This window comes from Hemitrygon akajei, chromosome 13 (genome assembly GCF_048418815.1).
Source record: "Hemitrygon akajei chromosome 13, sHemAka1.3, whole genome shotgun sequence".
NCBI lineage: Eukaryota > Metazoa > Chordata > Chondrichthyes > Myliobatiformes > Dasyatidae > Hemitrygon > Hemitrygon akajei.
In genome coordinates, this window is record NC_133136.1 from 81919264 (window position 1) to 81946972 (window position 27709).

Sequence of the window (27709 nt, forward strand, 5' to 3'; positions counted from 1 at the left end):
CCTGGTGGTGCTCCTGTGTTGGAGATTTTGGAGGAGATATTTTTGCCAACCTGAACTGACTGGAGTCTGCAAGTGAGGAAATTCAAGATCTAATTGCACAAAGAGGTACTGAGACCCAGGTTTTGGAGTTTAGATGGGATGGTGGTTTTAGATGCTGAGCTGAAATTGATAAAGAGCATCCTGATGTAAGCATCTTTGCTGTCCAGATGTTCCAGGATTGTGTGAAGGGCCAATGAGATGGCATCTGTTGTTCTGGTGGGCAAATTGGAAAAGATCCAAGTCACCACTCAAGCCTTCCTAATTGCTTACTATCCTACATGGTAATTCTCCTTATTCCATTTGTAAGAATATTTAAGTCCCTCTGAATTAAAAAAATAGGTTCCTAGCATGTAAAATGTAGTGTTTATTTTTCTACTAAAATGAACACCTTCACATTTTCCTGAACTCTGCTCCATCAGCACTTTGCTTCCCACTCACTTTCCAATGAAGTTTAGAAACTGTTTGAAACTTTATAGCTTACTTTCTACTTGGTTTGTGTTGCAGGCAAATTTGCAGAGAAACACCATGTGTTTTCACCTGAAACACCAATATCGAGTTTAGATACTTTATACTCCAGCACTAACTCTTACGGTACAGAATGAATTAGGAACTATACTGCATGAGGCACTGAGTAGAAAGGAACCTTTACTCACTGCAGTTTAGAAGAATGAAAACTGATCTCTTTCAATGTGATTTACTTTCTGATCTTCAACCAACGTTGAGCCGACATATGACCGAGCACCCCCCCCCCCCCCACCCTCTGAGTATGTTACTTTGTGCAACTACCTTTTCAGGAGCACTTTACTGAATTAAGTGTGAATAGCCAGATGTACCACCGGTGGCTCCAAGGGCCGTCATAGCCGAAGGGTGATAGTGGGGACGAGCTCCCACTGCTAAACAAATGCTCTTCATGGCGTGCCTCTCAAAAAGCCTCCGACAACCAACTCTTGGCCTTCACGTGTGGCATAGTTCTTATGCCCGGCAGAGCTGTTCTCACTGACTGGAGAAGGGGCAAAGGCGGACCACTGGCGCCTTAAAACCAGTTGCTCTGGGCAGATGGGGCTCGTTAACCACGGATGGTAGCTCATCTAGGAGAGGGAAAACTCTGATTTCAAACCTCCGCTGCCTTGCGGCTATACCCGCTCACGGGAAAGGCTTTGGGAGTAAACCCCAAGGAAAAATCTGGAGTCGTACTCCCGAAGGCAGCTGACTGCTGTACCCAGCACTGGCACAGCAACTCCTGTGATGCGGCTGGCACCAAACTGTATCGACTTTTGTCGTTCCTTTGGATCTGTCATCAGCATGGAGAGGGGGTCCCACTGCATGGGCAACCGACAGATCTCCACATCAACTCTGCCCTGGCTTGCGCCCTGGAGAAGCCACTCCCAGTGACTACCAGAGGCGCAGTATCCATGGTCGACCACAACTGACGGTGGCCACTACAACTGGTGCCTCTTCTTTATCTTACAATCTGCCACATTGATCTATTACCTATCTTCACAATTTCAAATTATAATTATTGAGGAGCAAAGACCTTTTACCTTAAGATTGGTTTAACTTAAAACACAGTGCACAAGTAGAATTTAAAACACAAAGAAATAAAGAAGTGTGCCAATGGTTTACAAAGACTTGCCTTAGGTTTCTCCTTCAATCTACTTGCTACCTCACGAAACCTAACCCGTGGAGGAATAGCTGATTCAGCACCCCTCGGTGTCTTCACATCCTCTTCGTCTGCCTGAGCAGGTGATAAAAACCTCAAGTTAATAGTGAAGAAAAGAATGTGCCTATCACACTCAGTTCTTTTCTGCCTTATTTAGGATTTAGATTATTTATATGTACTATGTAAATAAACTTCAGTACAAATGCTTGATATGTGGATATGTAATTAGTCATTTCATTCATCACAAGTGCATATCTCCATTGAATTGAGTTGGCCGAGGGTATCCAGGGCACAATAAGCTGAATTTCAAATGATCAATACCAGATCAAACAAAGTTAATTCACCAACCATTGAAACAGGTCGACAAAAGCATTGAAACCTAGGATATCCAGACAGGAATGAAACATATCATTTGTGACATTTACCGGTGTTTACTGATGTTTATATGATACTAATCAGAATTATTTTTGGAGGGACTAGCTCTGGAGGGAAACAGAAATATTTAAACATTGGTTCTTGTCTTCCTAGCTGCCTCAGAGATCTAGATTACCAATAACAGACATCTCAATGTACTAGAAAATGCTACCAATGTTGTTTCCAAAGTATCCTCCTATTTCTGTAGAAGATAATTAAATTGGAGTGAGTGCCATCTCTCAGGCCAACTCCTCCTATAGAGGCCTGGTTACTCTCAATCACCTATATTGGGCAGGCCACATTATTTGCAAGTTCAACACTAAAAGCCCAAAACAGGCACTGTATTCAGAGTTTCACCATGGGGCAACTTACCAGTAGACGGAAGGAAACATTCAAGGCTTTCTTAATAATTGCACCACCCCCAGTAACTCTCGGGAACCTCTGGCCCACAAACTCTCATAGTGAATAAGAAACATTTGGGGTGGTATTGAAAATCATGAGTCAATGTGTCAGGAGCGTACAAAGCCCTGTTTGAACAAGGGAAGTAGTAAAGCACCTCACAAATTATCAAATACCTCCTGCCCTATTGTGGAAAAGTTGATGGGTATTACATTGGCCTCATCAACCATATCAGAACCCACAAAAGTACAGCCGAAATTGGTTACCCTTGATCCAGAGGATTATCTAAGAATAAGATCTTTTTTATTTCTAAGTTCAACTGTTTCTTTAGGTTTTTCATTACAGGATTCCAAAGAGAAGATAATATAGTACCCTGTCAGATGTCAAAGACGGACCCATCAAATATACCCAGTGCATCGTCACACTGCCTTTACTTTCATTGTTGAATTCAGAACACTTAGGTCATTTGAAATTCAGCAGCCTGACTCATATGATGGATAAAGGTCATAGAAAGACAGAGCTATGCACAAACTGCTTGGCATGTCTAATGCAAAAGAAGAAATGAATAAAGAATTATTTTTCTGAAAAGAATGTAACAACATAAATCTATAACTGGATCTTCCTTAGAACATGAATTTTAATCCAATTTGAATTTAATTCAGAAAATTATACAAAGGCCCAATGAAAAGAAACGGTAACAGAAGGAAATGCAATAAATGGCTTCATCAACAAGGAAGTGAATAGAAACCTATAAAAAGAATGAGGTAATAAATTACCACAAGGGTTATATTAAAACAAATAATAGTTCAAAATACCATACACTTTCTCACCTCAGTGTCAAATTGAGTGACCAATGCTTGATCTCTGTGATCGGTCAGACATCCAGATCTATCCTCTTCCTTTTGCTGGATGACACTCTCAGCTTTAGACTAAACAGTACATTTAAAAATGTAAGTTTTAATTCAACTATGCATAAAAATGCACATTCACGTAAACACATTCCCTCGATCACGTAAACCATCTCCCTTTGCCCTCAAAACCTGTTGCTGATCTTTCCTTCGTCTCAGACATTTCCAGTTCTTTCAGCTTCTCACCAGAATGACCATCAATCCAAATACACTTCAATTAACTTAAAGTGCTAAAAGGGTTTGCTCAGACTCTCAGGTGAATTAAACAAGGTATCCTCTAATACAATGCCAACAGCGAACATCAATCTTCTTCAGTGCGAGTACAACAAATGTTATTTGGTTTAAATGCAAGATATCATGTCAAAACTGGAAAATGTTTTTGAAAATTGCAAGCATATTTAACCAGTTAATAAATAGGAAAAAATAAAAAGCAGCAGACTTTAATTCAATAAAAAAAACTTACATTATATTACCTTAATGACATCTGAAAAATATTGGATTGACTTAAGATAAGCCGAGAAATATGGATTTTAACAGATATTGTCTGTCACACAAAGGCATTTGGTAAAAGATGAATCTTGATTTGGAGTTATGAGCTTGCAAATACAAGGGGTGATTGATAAGTTTGTGACCTAAGGTAGAAGGATTCAATTTTAGAAAGCCTAGCACACTTATTTTTCAACATAGTCCCCTCCTACATTTACACAATTAGTCCAGTGGTCGTGGAGCATACGGATCTTGGACCTCCAGAAAGTGTCCACGGCATGGGTGATTGATAAGTTTGTGGCCTAAGGCATAAGAAGATGAGTTATACAGCTCTCATTACAAGCACATGCAGTTCAACTCTTTGAGTGATTATGAAGAAAGTTTGAAGTTAATAACTCATCTCCTTCTACCTTGGGCCACAAACATCAATCACCCCTCATACCAGAATCTAAGGCAAAACAAAAACAACTGGAGGAACTCAGCAGGTCAGGCAGCAGCTGTAGTGGGAAACAGAGCTGTCAAGCTGGTGTGTCCAGGTGAAGTGAAATGATTGGCAGATGGAGGAAAGAAGGGTGGAATCACAGAGGCTGGGAGATGGGAGATGGAGAACAAACGGTGACAGATGATGGAATCCAATGGGACAGGACTGTGGGCTATCCAGGGAGAATATGAGGTCCTCTTCTACTTTACACTTGATCATATCCCAGTGGAGGATAAGGCTGAGGGAATGGGGGAGGATATTAATTCAGCTTGCAACTAGAAGCTCCAGAAAGCCATAGTGGGTGGAGTGTAGGTGCTCAGCAAGCTGGTTATCTAGTCTGCACTTGGTCTTACTGATATAAAGGAGACCACATAGAAAAGCACTGGTTGAAATAAACAAGATTATAGGAGATTCACATGAAATTCTGCCTCACCTGGGAGGATTGTTTGGGTTTCTGGCTGGTGGTGAGGGAGGAGATGCAGTGACAGGCATCACAGCTCTCATGGTTGCAGGAGAAAGTGTCCAATTTCAGTGCTAGTTAGAACAATCATCTTCCTCTCGAGATAAGCAACCAACAAACTTCATCAAACGATGTGTGCATTTCAGTCAGCCCAACAAATTTTGAACCAATCACAAACAGAGGTATGATCACACCTCACAGGACAAAGATAAATGAAAGGCAAGATTTATAAATTGGTTTATAATTCCTGGTCCTTTTACTGCAATTATCAAAAACAAGGATCATGATTCAAAATTCAATTGGTAACCATGTCTTGACAAGATTATATGTCATGCCAGTTATATCTTCTGTTCAATCTGTATGTTACAGAATCACTAAAGATAAATTCAGAGAGCTAATGTGGCTGAATGCTTCTTTCAATGGCAAGTCTATAACATCAGTCTAACAACTGATATGATGCAGTTATTTCCTTTTAAATGGATTTCCTGTTTAATTTCCTATTAAATGGAGACAATGACGCCCCCAGTGATGTTAAGTTTCTGATGAAGGGTCTTGATCTGAAATGTCCACTGTCCAGTTTCCTGCATATTTCTGCCTGACCTGCTGAGTTCCTCCAGCTGCTTTGTGTGTATCTCTTATTACATATATTAATGAGAAAGCAAAGATCTTGGAGTAATAGTAAGTGAAAAATATTGCAATGAGGCAGAGATGTACAAGTCTGCCATGCAGAATTTGCAAAGGGAACAGCTATTCTTAAAATAAATTATAAAATGATGTGAACTGTTAGAGACAATTATTTTTTGCAAAAACTTAATTTTAAAAAATGTAGGCATTGCTATTGGCCAGGTGATCCAAGGGCAAGTGGAGAGCCAATAAGATTGCATCCACTGTAGACAATCTTACACAATGAAGACTGCTGCTAAATACTTGAGTTCACCCACCATTCCTTTGTCCCCCATTACTACCTCTCCAGTGTCATTTTCTAGCAATCCAATATCCACTTTCATCTCTTTTTTTTCATATAACTCTTTAAAATCTGAGAAAACTTTGGTACCCTCATTTATATTATTGGCTAGCTTACCTTCATATTTCATTTTATCTCTCCTTAGTTGGCTTCTGTTGGTTTTTAAAACATTCCCAATCCTCTACCTTCCCACTAATCTTTGCTATGTTATAAGCCTTCTCTTGTGCTTTTATGCTATTTTTAACTTCCCTTGTCAGCCCTAGTCACCTTATGCTCCCCTTTAGAACACTTCTTCTTCAGGATGTATCTTTCTTTTCAAATCTTTTTATTAGTTTTTTAAAAAAAAACAGAAGAAAAATATTGTTACAAGACATTTGAGAGTACATAATAGATTGATAAACATTCAAATATATATTGATCCATACATAGAATCTCTCAAACTCATATAATAATATAAATGATTAAGAGAAACCCCCCCCAAAAAAAAAACAAAAAACAACTAAATAGAAAAAAAACTAACCAACATGGGCAATCGCATAATGTTATATATATACAGTAGTGCCTATGACTCCCAACCTCCATCCACACACTTCAGGATAGTGACAATAAGGTTCAGGATCAGACCGTTTAATTCATATGAAAATGCTGAATAAATGGTCTCCAAGTTTCCTCAAATTTAACTGAAGAATCGAAAACCACACTTCTAATTTTTTCTAAACTTAAACAGGAAATAGTTTGGGAAAACCACTGAAATACTGTTGGAGGATTGGCTTCTTTCCAATTCAGTAAAATGGATCTTCTAGCCATTAGTGTAATAAATGCAATCATTCGTTGGAATGAAGCGGATAAACACTTATTATCTATCATTGGTAGGCCAAAAATTGCAGTAAAAGGGTGTGGTTGGAGATTAATATTTAAAACTCTTGAAATAATATTAAAAATATCTTTCCAATAGTTTTGTAAGCAAGGACAGGACCAAAACATATGAGTCAACGAAGCTATATCAGAATGACATCTATCACAGGTTGGATTAACATACGAGTAAAATCGAGCAAGTTTATCTTTAGACATATGAGCTCTGTGTACGACTTTAAATTGTATTAGAGTATGTTTAGCACATATAGAGGATGAGTTTACCAATAATAAAATTTTTTCCCATTGCTCAGTAGAAATAGGGCAATGCAGTTCTTCCTGCCATTCCTTCTTAATTTTTTCAGATATATCTGGTTGTAGATTCATAATCATATTATAAATGATAGCAACAAGACCCTTTTGACAAGGATTAAGAGCTAAAATTCTTTCTGTAATGTCCAATGGACATTCTTTCGAAAAAGACTTTAGTTCATTATATAAAAAATTTCTAACTTGTAGATATCTAAAAAAATGGGTTTTAGATAAATTATATTTATTAGATAATTGTTCGAAGGACATAATGTTATCATCCAAAAACAGATCACGAAAACATGTTATACCTTTTGTTTTCCATAAATAAAAGGCTTGATCTATGGAAGATGGTCGAAAAAAGTAATTAGCTGTTATAGGACTTGACAGTATAAACTTATTCAAACCAAAAAATTTACGAAATTGAAACCAGATTCGTAATGTATACTTGACTATAGGATTAGTTATCTGTTTATTCATTTTAAATAACGAAAAGGGAAGTGAAGATCCTAAGATTGAAATCAATGAGAAATCTTGCACAGATTTACATTCCAAATTTACCCATTGTGGGCCAGCAACTGTAGTCGATTCTTGTGTCCAAAATATCAAATACCGTATATTAACTGCCCAATAGTAAAATCTTAAGTTTGGTAGAGCCAAACCGCCCTCCTTCTTAGGCTTCTGTAAACATTTTTTAGCTAACCTAGGATTTTTGTTCTGCCACAAATACGACGATATTTTAGAATCAACTGTATCAAAAAAAGATTTAGGAATAAAAATTGGTAATGCTTGAAATAGGTATAAAAATTTAGGTAGTATCATCATCTTAATGGCATTAATTCTACCTACCAAAGACATAGATAGTGGGGACCACCTATTAGCAAGTTGCTTAATTTGATCTATTAAAGGCAAAAAATTAGTTTTAAATAAATCTTTATGTTTTTTAGTAATTTTAATACCTAAATAAGTAAAATAGTCTGTAACAATTCTATATGGTACCCGATTATAAATTGGAGTATGCATATTTAATGGAAAAAGTTCACTCTTATTAAAATTCAATTTATACCCAGAGAAGTTACTAAATTGAGCAAGCAAAGAAGAAATAGCAGGAATAGATCTTTCAGGATCAGATATATATAATAACAAATCATCTGCATATAATGATACCTTATACATCGTCTCCCCACGGGTAATACCTAAAATATTGGGTGATTCACGAATAGCTATAGCCAAGGGTTCCAAAGCAATGTCAAATAATAAAGGGCTTAAAGGACAACCTTGCCTTGTACCCCGAAATAGCTGAAAAAAAGGGGATCTTTGATTATTAGTGAAAACCGAAGCTAAAGGTTTCTGATATATTAATTTAATCCATGATATAAATTTTGAACTAAAATTAAAATGTTGCAAAGTATTAAATAAATATGACCATTCGACTCTATCAAATGCTTTTTCGGCATCTAAGGAGATGACACATTCTGGGATTTTAGATGAAGAAGTATAAGCAATATTAATTAATTTTCTAATATTAAAAGATGAATAACGATTTTTAATAAATCCAGTCTGATCCTCAGAAATAATCCGAGGCAATATATTTTCTAATCTAACAGCCAAGATTTTACTAAAAATCTTAAAATCCATATTCAGCAAAGATATAGGCCGATAAGATGCACATTCAGTGGGATCTTTATCTTTTTTAAGAATTAAAGAAATAGAAGCTTCATAAAAAGATTGTGGTAGTTTACCTATACTTAATGCATCTTTAAAAATTTTACAAAGCCATGGAGAAAGTATAGAAGAAAAGGATTTAAAAAATTCTGCAGAAAAACCATCTGGGCCCGAAGCTTTACCCGAGTTCATTAAGAAAATGGCCTTTTCTATTTCAGACTCCGTAATAGGTGTATCCAAAAATACACTATCCTCAGCAGTTACTTTTGGAATATTCAATTTCCTTAAAAATTCACTCATTATAGAAGAGTCTTTAGTACATTCTGATTGATATAAAGAATTATAAAAATCTTGAAAGGCTGTATTTATCTCTTTGTGATCAATCGTCAGAGTACCATCTTGTTTACGAATCTTAGTAATTTGTCGCTTATCCGAAACAATTTTCAATTGGTTAGCTAGTAATTTACCAGACTTATCTCCATATGTATAAAATTGAGCTTTCGATTTAATTAACTGACTTTCAATCGAAGAGGTTAATAATAAACTATGCTCCATTTGAAGTTCCACCCTTTCTTTATAAAGTTCTTTACTAGGGGTCAATGCATAAATCTTATCAATTGCCTTAATTTTATCAACTAATGTTGATATTTTAGAGTTAGTTCGTTTCCTAACTCCGGCAGAATATGAAATAATCTGTCCACGAATATATGCCTTAAAAGTATCCCAGAGAGTTCCACTAGAGATGTCTGCTGTGAAATTTATTGAGAAAAACAAATCAATTTGCTGTTTAATAAAGTTAATAAAGTCAGAGTCCTGCAGTAAAACAGAATTAAACCTCCAACTTTTAGTACTAATATGTGAATCCGTCACCTTAATAGATAACTTCAAAGGTGCATAATCAGATATAACAATAGAGTCGTATTTGCAATCCATGACATCTGTAAGGAAGTGCTGATCAATGAAAAAGTAGTCAATCCTTGAGTAATTATGATGCACATGGGAAAAGTATGAGAACTCTTTATCGTTAGGGTGTAGAAAACGCCAGATTTCACAGATAGCTGAATCAATCATAAAAGAATTAATAAGAGAAGCCGATTTGTTCGGAAAAGTTTGAATGGGTTTGGATCTATCCATCAAAGGGTTTAAACAACAATTAAAATCCCCGCCCATTATCAATCTGTATTGATTCAAATTAGGAAAGGATGTAAATAAACATTTAAAAAATTCAGGACAGTCAGTATTTGGAGCATAAACATTAACTAAAACAACTTTTTGATTAAAAAGCAACCCAGTAATAAGCAAAAATCTACCTTGCGGGTCTGAAATTGTTTCATAATGTATAAAAGCAGTTGATGAGTCTATAAAAATAGAAACACCTCTCACTTTGGCTTGCGAATTTGAGTGATACTGTTGGCCCTTCCAAAACCTAAACAACCTCTGACTATCCACCTTCCTAACATGAGTCTCTTGTACAAAAATAACATTCGCATTCATTCTATGGAATACTTTGAATACTTTTTTCCGTTTAATCGGATGATTTAAACCATTAGTATTCCAAGAAACAAAGTTAATAGTCTTATCCATATTGACAATACATATTACAGTTAACATATAGGTTTAAAAGAAAAGTGAACTCATGAACTCGGAAGGGGGAAGTAAGTTCAAAGGGAAGCCGGAAGTCACAGCACCGCAGCCATTTTAGTAGTTTCATATAAGCCCATGAAGTAAAACTAAGCAAAAAGCAAGCAGAAAAAAGAAAAAAAAGAAAAATCTCCCTCCCACCACCCTCAAAACCCCAGGAAAAAAGCCAAACAGAGGCAAGCGAGCGATCTAATACTAAAATTACCCCCTTGTCTCAAGACGGCAACTCAGACGTAACAAAGTTAAAAAAAATACAAACAACCCACATTATAAAAAAAGGGTTGATATAGGAAAAATTAAAATATAAAATTAGTGTTATAAATGTATATTATCAAAAGGGTTAAAAAAATTAAAACAATAAATGAAGGTTTAACACTTTCGAACAAATCAAAACAGTTATGACGCTACAGACACTGGAGTCTGTCGGGAAGAAGAAACGCCATTTTATTCTTCCAAATCTTAATATTCAAATGCTAAAAATGTAAAAAAAGAGCGTATATCGATTAAAAAAAAATAAAAAAAAAAATAACCCTAATAGGTCATCTTCAACATTAATCGGTTAGTAATATATAAAAATATGAAATCGGAATAAACCCGGTAGAAAAAAGAGAGCTTTAATCGTATATAAGAAATACATATGAACCGTATCAAAAAAGAACCCAAACGTCAATCTATAACAGATCCAAATCTATAGGCTAGATTACATTGATCAGCCCGATCAAATGTCATTGTTCCAGGAAACCTTGAGCATCCGCTGGCGATTTAAACAGCCGAAAAGATCCATCTTGAAGGGTGACTCTCAGGTGTGCTGGAAACAGCAACGCTTGCTTGTAGCCTTTCTGGTGAAAATTCGACATAACCGATCTGAAAGCCAGCCTAGCCCGTAGTACTTCGGGGCTATAGTCCTCCAGAATGCGAAAATTAAAATTTTGATAGGTTATCATACCTTTTTTACGAGCCGCACGAATCAGTCGTTCTTTGATGTGAGGATAATGGATCCTGAGAATTATGTGCCGTGGTTTCAGACTTGAATCTGCCCGATATCTAGAGACTCTGTGAGCCCGATCGATTAATGGGGGGTTATCCAGGACTTCTTCGCCCAGGACGTCCACTAGAAATTTGGAGAAGAAAACGGTCAGATCACCGCTTTCAAATTTTTCCGGGATTCCAATTAACCGAAGATTTTGTCTTCGAGAACGATTTTCCAAATCAGTAATTTTAGCTTTATAGCGATCCATCTGTTGGATCGTCGAAGTTTGCTCTTCTTGCATTTTTTCGATTATACGATCCTTCTTACGAGCAGCTTCTTCAAGAGCCAAAATGCTTGCTTGTTGTTCATTTGATTCCCGTGAAAGGGTCAGGAACTTTTCTTCGAGTGATCTCAAACGATTGTCATACTGTGAGAATCTTCCAAGTAATTTTTTCTCCAATTCATCAAATCTAGCGTCTATAAACTTCACAACAACTTCTAAAGTTAACGGTTCTTTCGTCTGTTTCGGTTCTTTTGCTCTAGACATTTCAGCGAGTTGAGAGTAATTCAAATAGTTTTTAAAAAAATTCTATATGTTTAGACCCCTTTAAAATAAGTTTAAGGGGTGTTTGTAGGTTAAAAAAAAACGTAAAAGGTTTGGAGCAAAGCCTAGATGCGGTTTACTCCATGAGCGCCATCTTGAGACTCAGGATGTATCTATTCTGCACTTTCCTAATTGCCACTAGAAATTTTAGCTATTGCTGTTCTGCCGTCATCGCTGCTAGTGATCCCTTCCAATCAACTTTGATCAGCTCCTCTTTTTTGCTTCTGTAATTCCCTTTACTCCACTACAATATTGATATATCTCACTTTAGCTTCCCCCTCTCAAACTGCAGGGAGAATTCTATCAGATTATGATCACTACCTTCAGATGGTTCCTTTACCTGAAGTTCCCTAATCAAATCTGGTTAATTACACAACACCCAAACCAAAATTGCCTTTTCCCTGGTAGGCTCAACCACAAGTTGCTCTAAAATACCATCTCATAGGCATCATACAAATTCTCTCTCTTGGAATCCAGCACCAACCTGATTTTCCTAATCTACCTGCATACTGAAATGTAACATTGCCCCTCTTGCATGCCTTTGCAATCTCCTGTTGTAATTTATGTCACACATCCTGGCTACTGTTGGGAGGTCTGTATAAAACTCCCACTGTGGTCTTTTTACCCTTGCAGTTTCTTAACTCTTCTCACAAGGATTCTAAATCTTCTTATCCTATGTCAATTATTTCCAAGGATTTGATTTCATATTTTACCAACAATACCACCCCATCCCTCTGCTCTTTTGATACAATGTGTATCCTTGGATGTTAAGTTCCCAACTGTGATTTTTCAGCCACGACTCACTGATGCTCACACCATACCTGCCAATCTCTAACCGGGCTACCAGATCATCTACCTCATTCTGTACACTGTGTGTATTCAAATATAACATCTTTAGTCCTGTTTTCATCATCCTTTCCAATTTTGCCCCCATGTTACACTTCAACTCATCCCAATGACTGCAGTTTTGCCCTATCATCTGCCTGTACTTCATCACAAACTTACTATACCACTGCACCAACCTCAGTCCTATCACTCTGGTTTCTGTTCCCCTGCCAGATTAGTTTAAAATCTCCCCAACAGCTATAGCAAACTTGCCCACAAGGATTTTGGTCCTTTTTGAGTTCAGGTGTAACATGTCTTTTTGTGCAGGTCATACCTTCCCCAGAGGAGAACCCAATGACCCAGACATCCAAACCCCTGCCCCTGCCCCATTTCCTCAGCCACATATCCATCTGCCAAATCATTCTATTCTTACCCTCAATGATGCATGACACAGACAGCAATCCAGAGAGTTCTACCCTTGAGGTCCTGCTTTTCAGCTTTCTACCTAACTCCCTGTATTCTCTCTGCAGGACCTCATCCCTTTTCCTACCTGTATCATTGGCATCAATATGCACCAGGACTTCAGGCTGCTCACCACAGAATCTCCTGTGTGCTCCCCTAACTATGGAATCCCCTATCACTACTGCACTCCTCCTCTCCCCCCTTCCCTTCTGAGCCACAGAGCTGGACTTCGTGCCAGAGACCCAGTTGCTGGTAGGTCATTCTCCCAAAAGTCACCAAAGCAGTATACTTTTTATTGAGGGGAACAGCCAAGGGGGCTGCACTGGCTGCCTATCTTCTTACCCAGCTACCTGACCCCTGCCACTCATGGGTGGCTACCATCCTGTAGCTCTTATCTATCACTTCCTCATTCTCCTGTATGAGCTGACGGCCATCAAGCTGTAGCTGCAGTTCCTAAACATGTTTTCTGATCAGACACAGCCATCTGAGAGACAGGAGGTCGCCCAGTGCTTCCACATCTCCCAGGAAAGAACATACCACTAACCCTGGGCCCATTCTCAATGCACTATCTATGTACTAACAAACAAAGAAACAGGGAAAAAAGGCTTACCTGAAACTCATTTAGAGCCTTTGCCTATTTTCTCTGAAGCCTGTGAACCAAAAGCTCCCACCCTAACCTTAGCGCACTCCAGAAATGGCTGCTCCCACAATGGCTGCTCTGTTTGCACCTCACTTCTTTTTGTTGGCCCTCGCTAAGTAACTAATAACAAAGCATTCTCCCGCTTGGCAGACAAGGCCCGACAGGCTCCGCTCGCTTTTTCAAACTGGTGTGTAAACTCCACAGGTACTGTCTGCAACTCTTAATGGACAGGTACAGATGGCCCCCGTTTTTCAAACGTTCGCTTTACGACAACTCGTTGTTACCAAAGACCTACATTAGTACCTGTTTTCACTAACCGAAGAGAACTTTCACTTTTACAATAAAAAGACGCCTGCTTTATACGTGTGTTTACCCCAAGAAAGACTACAATGACCATGAAGCCTTGTGTGGGCAGTTGTGTGTGCGTGTGTATGTGCGTATGCGTGTACGTGCCTATATTTTTTCTTCAAATCAATTTTGGCTTGCTGTCTTCCCGATTCTGAAAACTGAAACTACACCATACATACAATATTTCTACTTTATATAGGCTGTATACTTATCATATCATTCCTGTTTTTACTATTTGTTTATTTTATTTTAGGTTTTATGTGTTATTTGGTATGATTTGGTAGGTTATTTTTTGGGTCTGGGAACGCTCAAAAATTTTTCCCATATAAATTAATGGTAATTGTTTCTTTGCTTTACGACATTTTGGCTCACAAGCGGTTTCATAGGAACACTCTATCTTTAGATAGCGGGGGAAACCTGTATACCTAATAAAGTGGCCAGTGACTCTATGTACGTGATTGCTCTGTGAGTTTTCCAGTGGTTACAGCTGCCTCTGTATTTTTTCTGTAAACTTCTTGGTTTCAGAGGCAGGCGTCACAATCTGACTATCTCACTGGAACTCCCTGTTGTCAGTCATCTGGAAGAAGAAGGTCACACCAGCTTCAGCCTCTCTTTTCTTTGTCTCTTGCCATGCTTCTCCTCCTTTGCTCTCACAACACTTAATAAAATGATCATAAGCAGCAACCTTTATGCTTGTTTCATTCCTAACTTCAGAAGAACCTTTGGATGGCAAAAGCATCAGGATCCAACCCATATTTACACAGGAAACCCAAAACTTGCCAGTATACTGAGAACTCTGGAAATCTTGCAGAGGCCAAACAAAATCTGAGCCAAAATATCAAAAGAAAGCAAGACTGTAGCTTGAGTCTTGTCATACACACAATGACAAATAAATCACACTTCCTTTTCCTACTTTAAAAAATTGCATGGAAAGGGTTAAGACAAAACACCAACCAAAATAACACATTTTAGCAAAAAGCATGAGTCTACTTTGATATAAATTTAAGGTTTATTCATGTAAGCCGCACATACCCTGGCTGCTTTCAGTTTCTCCCTCATTTTCTCTCTCATGGAGTATTCAGCAAAACTAGTACTTGGGGTGGACACAGCAGGAGCAGGAAGAGCTGATGGGAAATGATAAACAACAGATAGTAAGGGGAAGGCAATCACAAATTCATACATTGAAAGAACACTTTGAATTCCTCCCTCTTCGTGACTGAGCCACTCTTCCCCAGAACTGAAGAAGGGTCTCAGCCCGAAATGTCAACTGTCAGTTCCATGGAAGCTGCCTGACCTCCCGAGTTCCTCCAGCATTTTGTGTGTATTACTTCCCTCTTCATGACAGAGCTACACATTAATCACCCCCACATAAAAGGGCGGCTGATGGATCTAGTTAGAACATATAAAAATCTAACACCAAATATGAAGCCTCTAAATACAAATACAGGCAGTCCCTGGGTTACATACGAGTTCCGTTCCTGAGTCCGTCTTTAAGTCGGATTTGTATGTAAGTTGGAACAAGTACATCCGGTATTATTTAGTGTCAGTCAAACGTTTGTCTTAGTATATAGTATATATTTTACCTTTCTATGCATATAAAACACTTAAGAAACGTATGTATTCCAATAACTAAACCACTGCGTTGCTTAGTAATAATTGTAGCTTTCACCGGGGGGCAGGGCCTTTCAAATGCTGCATTATTCTCACTTTATCCTTATTCCTTTAAAATTGTTCTGATCGTTGACTGACTGTAGCCTAATGCTTTTCCAATGACCGATGGTGTTTCACCTCTTTCCAAACGCTTTATTATTTCCACTTTATTTTCAATCGCAATCGCTTCCCATCAATGGAACAGAAACACTGCGGGCGGCGGATCCCGAACTGCGCCAGCTCCCGAGGTCCGCTGGGTCCTAAGGACCACCGCACACCGTCAATGGAACAGAAACACTGCGGGCGGCGGATCCCGAACTGCGCCAGCTCCCGAGGTCCGCTGGGTCCTAAGGACCACCGCACACCGTCAATGGAACAGAAACACTGCGGGCGGCGGATCCCGAACTGCGCCAGCTCCCGAGGTCCGCTGGGTCCTAAGGACCACCGCACACCGTCAATGGAACAGAAACACTGCGGGCGGCGGATCCCGAACTGTGCCAGCTCCTGAGGTCCGCTGGGTCCTAAGGACCACCGCACACCGTCAATGGAACAGAAACACTGCGGGTGGCGGATCACGAACTGTGCCAGCTCCCGAGGTCCGCTGAGTCCTAAGGACCACCACACACCGTCAATGGAACAGAAACACTGCTGGTGGCGGGTCCCAACCTACGGACCACTGCATGGAATTCCCCAGGTCCAAAAGTCCAACGCACTGAGGCAGGCTAAATGCGACAAGTGGGGGTTGTGTTGGGTTTGGGTATTTGATCCTCCTCAATATTTCGCGTGGGAATTTAAACTGGAGGTGGCAGTGGTGTTTTTTTTTACAAGGTTGAGTTGTGAGCTGGACATCAACCCGGCACGGATGGTACGGGAGTCACTGGATTGACAACAACCCGGCACAGGAGTGGTCTGTCAGTGGATTGAACTCGCGAACCTCCGTTCTCCAGCCGGGCACTGATCTCACTGTCTCACTGCGCCACCAGCAGACCAGAACGGGGGGGCGGGGTCATGGTCAATCTTACTAAGAACAATTTAAGCCAAATACAAAATTAAACACTCAACACAGTGTCAACGGCAACAACTTAAAATGGTGGACAGCATCGCGATCCGACTTAAAAAGGCGGACAGCGTTCTCCTTTCTTGGTTCGTAAATAAGAGTTGTCCATAAGTCGGACGTTCATAACTCGGGGACTGCCTGTATTCAAAATAATAAAACTTTTCTCATTTGAATGTATTGAAGTCAAAACAGAAGAAATAAGGATGGAGCAAACTGAGATAAAGAACTGGGAGCAAAGTATAGTTCTAAAAGTTATAATTGACCTAAAAAGTTGTTGTCTCTCTTGGTGAGAAAACTAAAGAGTCATGTGCCTCCTAATGTAACAACAGCTGGTTTGGGATAAACTGATAATACCTCAAGGACTCCCTCTGAATTGAGAACATCGGAATTTATTACCATTACTTCAACATATTCAGTAATATGACTTAAAAATGTTGTTGACATTCCAATGGTTTCTATGCGTGACCTTTCCTTCAATCAATTAAATATTTTCCTAGAGCATAACAAGACGGTTGCATCAAATATTATTTCAGACAAGTCTGAGTTTATGACACAACTTTAATTCCATTTGTTCTGTTTATAGTAATAAAAGCCTTTCCCAGTCTTAGCATGCCTCAAACAGTTTAATAGCTGATTTATACATACTATAATAAAAACCTCCAAGGGACAGCAGAAAGGGAAAAAATACTTTTTGGACAGGACACAAGGGAGAAATAAATAACTTATCCTTGAAATTATTTATATCTGTGCATGAGAAGCATCCATAACCCATATCTGTTGGTGCACTGTAATTAGCAATAATTTAAAACTGAGGTCCATTAAAACAGCTTCTTGCAGTGCGTGGCAAATATCTGGAACTCTTCACCTCACAGGCTGCACCCTTGAAGATATTCTAAAGAAATGGATTTTTATTTGAAAGATTGTGGAACTGAGGCTATGTGGAGTTGATACAGAAAAAGAGATGAAGCATGGAATAGAGGACATGCTTGAAGGACCTCCTCCTGTTCCAATTACTTACGTCCTTATTTTCCCTCCGGATTTCCCAGACTATTTAAGCATTTATGTAAACAAACCTCTTATGTGAGGTTAAAACAATATTGCTCCAATCTAAAGCTATGGTTGACAAATGAAAAAATGCTACTTTGGGAATTGAGTGAACTACATTTTACCCAGACCCCCACCCATTTTCCTGGCTCTCCCATCCACCTACGCATTCCCCCTGCAAAGCAAAAACACTTGAAACACTTCACATTTTGAGTACCTTCACAGAACAAAAAAAATTAATATTTTAAGACACAGACTCTCTCTCTCTCTCTCATCATAGCTGTGAAACACTGTATATTGGGCCAGACTCTCCTGATAACTAGTCTGCATTTCCTTAGCAGAGTATCAGCTAGGTGCCGAACATGCATCAGTATTTTCTGGATTTTCATACTTGGACATTGCATTTATAAGTATGAGATGCACTGGTGGTTAAAGCACACTTGACCTCCCATTGTACTGTTTGGCGTGACATTGTAAGGTGCCACTAACCTGCAGTTAAAAATTTAAGTGAAGTGGCTGTTTTGTTCTTTCATTAAATTAATAAAAGTATTAATATTAATTATCTCAATGTGCATTTGAGTAAATGGATTACCTTTGATACATTTTTTACAAAATGAAATGCCAGTAGTCCATCGGGGTGAGACCTCTGTTTTTACGACCTAATCAATAGTTCCTAGTCACAGATAACTGAGTACCAAGATGGCTGTGACAGCCTAGCCTCTACAATAAAAAGCAAGGATGACTGCAGACATCCTGTAGGAGGAAAATGTGAGCCAGATGCTGGATCAAGCACAATCTTCCCTAGCATTCTGAGGTCAAGAACCAGATCGTAGCAAGTGACTGCTTTATTAGGGCCTGAATCACACTAGTCATTTCTGAAGGTGGGAGGCATTCATACTATTTACAGTTTTGGAAATCATACATTGAACAAAAGGTAGTATACAGCAATAATTAAATGCTGTTAACGGCAACTCACATCTCTGACGACGAGTGATTTTGATTATGTCCTTTTTAGATTCTTCAGGATCTAAATCACCAACATCCATGAGCTGTGAATTAGAATACAAGTTAGGGCCAATGATTTCCACAAATACTTTCTAGTTTGGAAAAAAAAGCTATTTTAAAGAAATACATTAGTAGGAACGAAATATGAATGCCACATGAAATATGAGAGTTCGAAGGGAGTAAGTTATATTAGCTGCTTGAAGGGTCTCTAAACTGTGAAAGCACTGATACAGATTTGTACCAGGTTAAGAAAAACAGTATCTTTAGTAAGGAAAAGTATTTTAGCACCTAATTTACTGAATCCTTGTCATTTTGCTATAAAGACTCTAACGGGCAAGGTGAAATGGAGAGGAAAGTGGGAAATTACTAATCATCGTTTGTGTCTCTGTCCCTCTCTCTTCCCCCACTTTCAGTTCTTGATTTTCTTATCAATCTCATCTGCTTTTCATGACATTCATTGCAATACCAGGGAGATATGATCACCACATAAAGTGACTTCAGAGCATTTTCTAACTTATGGACATCTACAAAAACAAAATCTATCTGTTCCTCAGGCACGGCCTGTAGATATTTCTGCATAATTCTACTGGTCTCCTATCAATAATTTTGGCAGGCAGTTGTCAGTAATCCTGGAAGGTTTACAATTGTTTCAAATCCAGAGAAGTAAGGGACTCAATAAAATATCTGGTGATCTCTTAAGAGAAGGAAACTAGGTTAGAAATAAAACTGACATAAGTTGTTCCGTATCAAAAACCTACAGGCTTTTTTCTTCGTCTTCTGTGGGCTTTCATGGTTTGCTTGAGGTTTTCTACCTGTTCATCCTCATTCTGAATATCCTGCACGAACAACAACGTAAACACTGTTATTCTATCGAGTCTGAAGAAAGCCAAGTTAGTCACAATTTAATAGCAGTAATAAAACATTTGGAGTGATGATAAGGAAAACATATGGGGGAAAGTGTTGGTCTTCAGCCCGTGGGCAGTAACCTGGCAATAGTTGTTCTTCGAAAAATTCAGCCAGTTTTCATCCCAAATTAGTGCAAAGGGGCCACCAAACTAGAAAGGGCAGATACTAGAAAGATGGAAAATGATTCAGAACAAATATTTTTGTATGGAATGTCATATAAAAAATGTTTAAACTATTAAGATTAAAAAAGGGTATTTTTGAGTTTAGGCAAGATACTAATAAAAAGATTAGAAACTACCCAATATCAGAAAGGGAATAGAACTCTGTGGTTATGAAGAAAGAGTGATGATGCAGGGAAATAAGATTATGACACAAATAAAAAAAGAGAAGCAAAATCTCATTATTAAAACAAAGCATGTAAAGTATTCCACATACAAAGAACATCGTTTAATATGAGTTTTAGGGCCTGAGAAAAGAGCAGAATGACAAGATGCCAAGCAAGATTGCTGGAATAGTTAATGGGTTATTTCCATCAGTATTTAAATGAAGAAAGTGACATTGTGAAAGAAGCAAGTAATTGGAAAAAGACAAAACAAATATTATAATAAATTGGAAGAGAAGTTATTGAGACCCATGACAAAGGTGGGGCTGTGGTAAAACTTCCCATAATGTGGAAATCTACACGTGACTCTCATAGCAACTGGAGCTTGCAGAGATGAATGTAATGGACTAGAGGTTAGTATGCAGTAGCACATGGATGGTTTGAGAACAGGGAAATATGGAATGAAGGGAAAGATAGCAGACAGCTAGTAATCTGCAATGGGAGGTTGCTGGTGGGGGGTGGGGGGTTTATTACCACATCATTAAAGTATCATACCAACCATCTGGGAATCATTACACATGTGCATAAATATCTTTTGTCATTGCACATCAGCAATTAGTGGGGAGAGTGGTAGTTATTATAAATGACAACTCATCCTGGGTGGCCCTATATGACAAATGCATGGCCAATGAAATAATGCATCTGTGGGAAGTCAGCGCCAATTCCAAACCCAAGAGCTGCTCGTTTTATATATATCTGAGGTCAATGACCCAAACAAATGAAAGGTCTGATAACTTGAAAAAGAACTCTGTTTCTCTCTCCATAGATGCATCCTGTTCTGCCAATCATCTCCAGCTCAGTTTTTATTTCACTTTCTCATTCTGACTGGTTCATACAATAATTGCTGAGCCTGTCAAAACAAAAATCAGTCACCTTAACAAAATTTCACCATTCACTCTCAACTGGCACCACCAGTTGTGCCAGTTAGTCTTTCTTAGTCTCTCTTCTATCACCAACATCCACTTCTTTCACTGTAGCCCTTCTTCTCTTGACTTAAAACATGTATAATTTTACGCATTTCTCAGTTAGAGTGAAAAGTCAGTAATTTAACGTTTCCTGTTTCTTCCTCCACAGATGTTGCCAGACATGCTGAGTACTTCCAGTATTTTATGTTTCTGTTTCAGATTTCAAGCCTCTGCAAATTCCAGTTACCTATCTTACTGATTTCCAGGGACAATATCTATTTGGTGACTTTGAGAGTGAATGGTAAAACATGCGACCAAGTCCTGTCCAAGGAGGCTGGCAAATACCTGTCACTAGCTGGCATTCCAACTATTCTAGAAAGCTTAAAAACAAAGATTCTGCAGATGCTGGAAACCATGAGCAACACACACAAAATGCTAGAGGAACTCAACAAGTCAGGCAGAATCAATGGAGAGAAGTAAAGAGTCAATTTTTTGGGCTGAGACCTTTCCTCATAAAGAAAGCTTATTCTCTCACTGTAGACCAATGATACCTCTTTGCAGCTCTGTGTTCTCTGACAAGAGCTGTGCAACTGTTAGCCCACTTTTGCTGGTGCTGCTCTTGCCACAGAACCTTCCACTGCTGCGTGTTGCCCTCTTTGTCCTCATTAGAGGTCCAAGTGAGTGTAAGTAGCACTCTGAACGATGACAAGTCAGGCCTCTGGATGCACTAAGCCCAGATAACTTCTCTGAAATCCAACACACAAGTGCTGCCCTCCAGTGTTAGCTTTGTGGAAGACAATCCGGATTTTATTTGTCTTCAAGGATGGTCTATGTATTCTAGTTAATCTTGCCAGTCAGTAAGATGCTGACAACTTCCTGATGCATCCACATTTTCTTGCATTTCACTGCAGCTCTTCACACCCCCACCTCACACATACATTCACCTATTAAAATTATCACCTAAAACTAGTTTGGAGTATTTGAAAGTTGGCATTGGCGGCTCATGGGGCTCCATTTTGATACGTTTTAAAATCATAGTATGCACTTGTGATCTAGCATAGATCTCAGAAGAAATATCCAAATGAACACAAATGTCCACAAAATCCTCCATAAGCACTTAGTACAATCTCAAAGTATAGCACAAATGTGATTAACCACATACCACCTCTGTATTTGTATTTATAATTTATTTCTGGAAACTAGCAGCAACAAGGCCAGTGTTATGGTGATTTAAAAATGTTCCCCAAAGAATTCTTTCGGAATTGTAGCCTAAAACAAGGAAACAAGCTTCAAATTTCTATCTCTTTGCAACTAAAGCAAGCAAAAATTAATTAAGTTTATCCAGAAGACTCAACCAAGAGACAGATTTAATCAATTTAAATTTATGTGTAATGATGGAATTTGGAAATAAAATCCTTTGTTAAAACCCCTTTATATACAGCATTGATCTACATTCAATTAACATGAATGGAAAGCAGAATTGAGGTTTCTTTTAACATCACAAAGCATTTATTATTTGATCACTTGACCATAAACTATTTACCAAAAATGAAACCCTGAGCAATGTTCTATTGGAATTTGGATTTACAGAGTCACCTACACTAATACAAAAATAGTGTAAACTATTTCTAAATGGAGAGAAAATTCAAAAATCTGACATGCAACAAGATTTGGGTGTCCGTGTGTAGGATTCCTTAATGGTTCATTTTCAAGTATTGGAGTATTGTGAGCAGCTTTAGGCCCCCTATCTAAGAAAAGATGTGCTGACATTGGAGAGGGTTCAAAGGAGGTTCATGAAAATTATCCAGGATTGAACAGCTTATCATATGAGGAGCATATGATTGCTCTGGGCCTGTACTCACTGGAATTCAGAAGAATGGGAGTGGGGAGGGGGATCTCATTGAAACCTATCAAACGTTGAAAGACCTCAGATAGAGTGACTGTGGAGAAAATGTTTCCAATGGTGTGGGAGTCCACGACAGAGGACACAGCCCTCAGAACAGAGGGATGTCCATTTCGAACAGAGATGAGGAGGAATTTCTTCAGCCAAAGAGTGGTGGACCTGATGAATTCATTGCCACAGGTGGATGTGGAGGTGAAGTTATTGAGTATATTTAAGGCAGAGTTTGATAGATTCTTGATTAGGAAGGGCATGAAAGATTACAAAGCAAAGGCAGAAGATTTGGAGCAGTTGAGCATCGTACCAGAAGTCCCTACAAAGGACTGTGAGAACAGCTGAGAAGATCATAGTGGTCTTCCTACCATCCATCGGAACATTTATCAGGAGCGCTGCGTATGCAGGGCCCTTAGTATTATTAAGGGTCCCACCCATCCATCCAGCACCCTCTTTGACTTTCTACCTTCAGGCAGGAGACTCCGATACTCCGATACATAACTACAAGAACAGCCTGGATGAGAAGCAGCTTCTTCCTCCAGGTCATTAGGCTTCTGAACTCCTGGCTGCATCGCATTTGAAGTGTCACTGGTTACTCTGTTCCGTTCCTTACAATATTTAATATTCATGCACATTAGTTTGTTATTTATCTGTGATTCATCTGTAGATTTTATCTTTGTTTTCATGTGTTATGTGCTTTACACCCTGGTTTCTGTATCAGTATATGGTTATATACATTATGTATGTATATGTAGTTAAATGACAATAAACTTCACTGGACTTGATTTGATTGGGGCTGAGAGGGAAATGAATAAGCCATGATGAAATGGTGGAGCAGACTTATTGGGCCAAATGGTTTAATTCTGCTTATATATAGTATATAATGGTCCTATAGTCTAAATCAAAGCTGCAATGCTCTGTGAAAACTGAACCAAGAGATGCTTATGTTTTTTTCACTATTGTTCTCAAAGAGTGGTACACATTGAAAAGACAGTGTCTGGTTTTCATCCAGGTGCCAGAGGTGTGGATGTTTAAATCAAGAGCCATTTTGATTCATGAAGTGAAAAAAAACTTGTGTGGAAGTGTTTATACAACTGTCCCTTCTCATGCATTCCATTGTGATTGTGATCTCCAGCACCCGTACTAACTGTTTCTCAACATCTACATTCCTATTTCCAGTGTTAGCTACCCCTGATATTATTTTTCACACAAAAATTGTTTTAATTTCAGTTCTGAGAAATGTTATTATATTTTGTGGAAGATCACAGTTTGTGTGTCTAATCATCACTCCAGGGGAAAAAAAAGTCTAATTCTACAGCATAATAGTAATACAGTGGATTCCAGTCAACTGGACCATCAGCTAATTGGGCAGCCTCTTCTTTGGGATAACTCTTAAACAGCAAAAATTAACCGAGAAAATAGCTAGCATTCCCTTCATTTATTTGAGACACTATGCCATTTAATTGGGAAGGAGACCACTGCCAAACATTTTCTAACTAGCATCAACTGTATGCACATCACGTAGACATTAAGACACTACAGAGTGCTTACGGTGAACAGTTTTTAAATCCTGTTACTTGTATATGTTCAAAAATCAGTAATTTTTGTCACCAATAGTTGGTGAATATTAAACAGCAATACAATTCAGAACTGTTTTGCTCATTGTGGTTTCAAGTATTCAGGCTTGGAGATACCAGAAATGAAACAAGTCCACTACTTCAACAAGTTAGGAACTACCAAGAACCTCAAGGTACTGTCATTTATCTTGAGTGTTACAATGGAGGATGCAATCATCAAAAGCAAGATACGAATGGAGGGGATGACCCTCACATTAATTACATGCTGATCAGCACATTCAGCTGGGCTGATCGAAATGGAAAAACGGGCATCATTTCCAATCAATCAATTCTGCCCTATGCTGAAATTCCATGCTGTTGAGAATACTGTGCTTACAACTAGAGTTCTCTGGGTTCTGAGACGATTTATTAGCTCTCCAAAGGACCTGGAGACTCTTTCACAGTAAGGCATGTGGCACTTAATATGACAACAGGGTGGATTATTTGCATTCTTGCACATTCTTTCATTGGCTTCAAGATACTTCAAGAACTCAGTATCTTCCTGAGTGTTTTTCTGCCAATATACTGTGATGGAGCTCCTATCCCACTGTTATAAAACTATTAAACGGCTTCCTTGTAGGTAAAATGGGTTCTTGACTTCTCTGTCTACCTTGTTTCTTCTCTGGTGCAAACAGCAGGGATATTCTGAATTTCACACCATTATGCTAAATCCTTGTTTGAATACACCTGCAGTTAAAATGCCCTAGATGCCGTGGCATATATTCTTCTTTACAGAGGAGGGAGATGTTATTATAAATTCTCATTGAAAGTACTTCTTCACCATGTTTCAGCAGGGGTTTTATCATCTCTAGATGTTCCACTGCATCTTAGCTACTTCATAGGCTTTTCAATGTCTTGTTGGGCAAGGATAATGCCAAGATTACAGTAAAGAGCAGATCTGGAATGGAATTAAGTTCACTTATGTCAAAGGAAGTATCTCTATTGAGGAGATCTTTGTAGTGTTCCACCAGTTTCACTGTCCTTAATAATCTCTTTTACAGGATGAGTCCTTGGAGTTTTAAGTCAAAGTCCATCTTGGCAGTAGAGCAAGACAAGAAACAAAAATTAATTATACAGTTATTTTCACTTGGACTCAGGATGATTGAAAATGAATGGACATCACTCCCAATTAGCTTGGCAGAAGATGGCTTCAGTAAGGTTCTAGATCATGTCCTCACGAGGTCAGGCAGACTGACTTCCCACTTCCGAAAACAACACTAGGTTGCCAATTTAGTAACGGGGTCAGGGAATCACTTATTTGTGTCATGATCAGTGTCGCAGTCAGAGAACCTCAAATTGTCCATGCCGTCAATATTACCTCAGCTTCATTCTGCTGGAAGAAGTGGTTAAAATTCTGCTGGTTGCCTTCTTCAGCCACCCGGTCCTGTTTTCTTCATCCAGTATCTTATGCTCCTCAGGCTCTGGGTCTGTATTATACTTTTTCCTTGGCATCACTTCTGCCTCTAGGTAACTACATTCTGCTTAATTTCTGCACTATCTAGGCGTTCACTCTGGGGTGGCCCAGGAGTGATTCAAACATGTGATTTTCAGCAAACCAGTGGTGCTTTCCACAATAACTCAAGCATATGGATTTGATGTGCTGGTGCTAAATATGGTCGGATGCATTTCAGTGTCAAGAACTGAAGTAGCTAGGTGTATTAGAATGAGGAGTGATCATATAAAGGTGTACAAACTCATGAGGGACATGGATAGGGTGATATTTTTTCCCCATTTTACCCAGGGTTGGGGTATCAGGAACAAGAGGACATAGGTTTATTGTGTCAGGACAGAGATTTAATAGGAACAGAGGGCCAGACCCCGCATAACACTACCCAACATAGAACTGATTTTTTACAACATGGTTATTCAATTCTTCATTGAAATATTTTTAAATGACAAAAATTCTTTCTGAACAACACTTAAAACTTCTCAAAAGCAGCTGCCATTACAGTAAACATTAGATCAGCCAATGAGAGTGCTTTACATTGGCTCTGAGACACTCACAGCCAATCACATCATTAGTTTACACACTGCCTCCCCCACGTGTGTAAATGTTTGTGCTCCCTCACCAATTTATTCCATTTTTTCCCACTCATAGTGTCCGGAAAATGGCCTGCAACTTCCGGTGAGGGTGGTACATCTAGGAAAAGCATTAGAATGGATGCAAAATTGCAAGTGATACGGCGTTTGGAAGCTGGTGGGCATCAGATTGATGTTGGCACCTCTTTGAAATTGGCTACATTGACGATCAGAACAATTATAAAAAAATGCAGACAAGATAAAAACTTCTGCAAAAATGACCTCAAAGTTATCAACAATGAAGGTGACTTGTTCAAGGAGCCGTTTGCTTGAAGAAATGGAAAATAGTCTAAATATATGGATGGATGACCAAACACAACGATACCCCTAAACCAGCTGATAATAATGGAAAAGGCAAGAAGCATCTTCAATCATATTTAAAGAAGAAGATACGTTGGTAACAGTCACAGCCAGCAGAGGTTGGTTTGATCGATTTAAACAGCGCAGTAACCTCCATAGGACCCGTATCTCTGGTGAAGCAGCCAGTGCAGGCCGCAGAAGTCTTAATAACAAAGAGCTTCGAGAATTGGCACAGCAATGTATCCTGGGTGAATCTGAGGACACGGATGGAGAAGAGGAGATACCAGCAAGAAACCTCATCACAAAATTCCTCACCACTAGCATCACCATGATCGCACAAATCAATGACCCTGACTGGGAGTACATAGAGAGGGGTTCTCCACATGATTTCCTGCTACCGAGAACTGCTTCATGAGAGGAAACTTAAGAAAAGGCAGGCAAATCTCGACGCCTATTTGAAGAAGAAGCCATAGTTAGAGGAGGACCCACAGCTTGGTCCCTTCTCTAAGATGTAACCTCCACTCGGTTCCCTCCGATGCTGCTGCAAAATGTTGCTGCTCCAATGATGTACAGGTTAGGCCTATTTGCGTGTTTGTTACTCCACAAATTACTGTGTATACATAAAATGATACATAATATATCTCAGTTTGATTTTTTAAAATCAGGGCACACATTCCATCTATGTAATGTTATAATGACTCCACATGACGCTGATTTACATAGCGCTCCACCTCCAAGGAACGC

General features: G+C 38.9%; 1 protein-coding gene across 4 annotated transcripts in view; it reads right to left on the reverse strand.

The window, feature by feature from the left end:
• Nucleotides 1–27709, reverse strand: part of cc2d2a (coiled-coil and C2 domain containing 2A) — a 150430-nt gene that overhangs the window by 111737 nt on the left and 10984 nt on the right. For all 4 annotated transcript variants that reach the window (XM_073064983.1, XM_073064982.1, XM_073064980.1 and 1 more), the window contains exons 5-9: nt 19642–19719; nt 18855–18927; nt 15160–15251; nt 3343–3441; nt 1673–1774 (exon numbers count right to left, since the gene is read on the reverse strand). In XM_073064983.1, coding sequence (XP_072921084.1) covers nt 1673–1774; nt 3343–3441; nt 15160–15251; nt 18855–18927; nt 19642–19719 — 444 coding nt within the window. The remainder of the gene's footprint in view (nt 1–1672; nt 1775–3342; nt 3442–15159; nt 15252–18854; nt 18928–19641; nt 19720–27709) is intronic.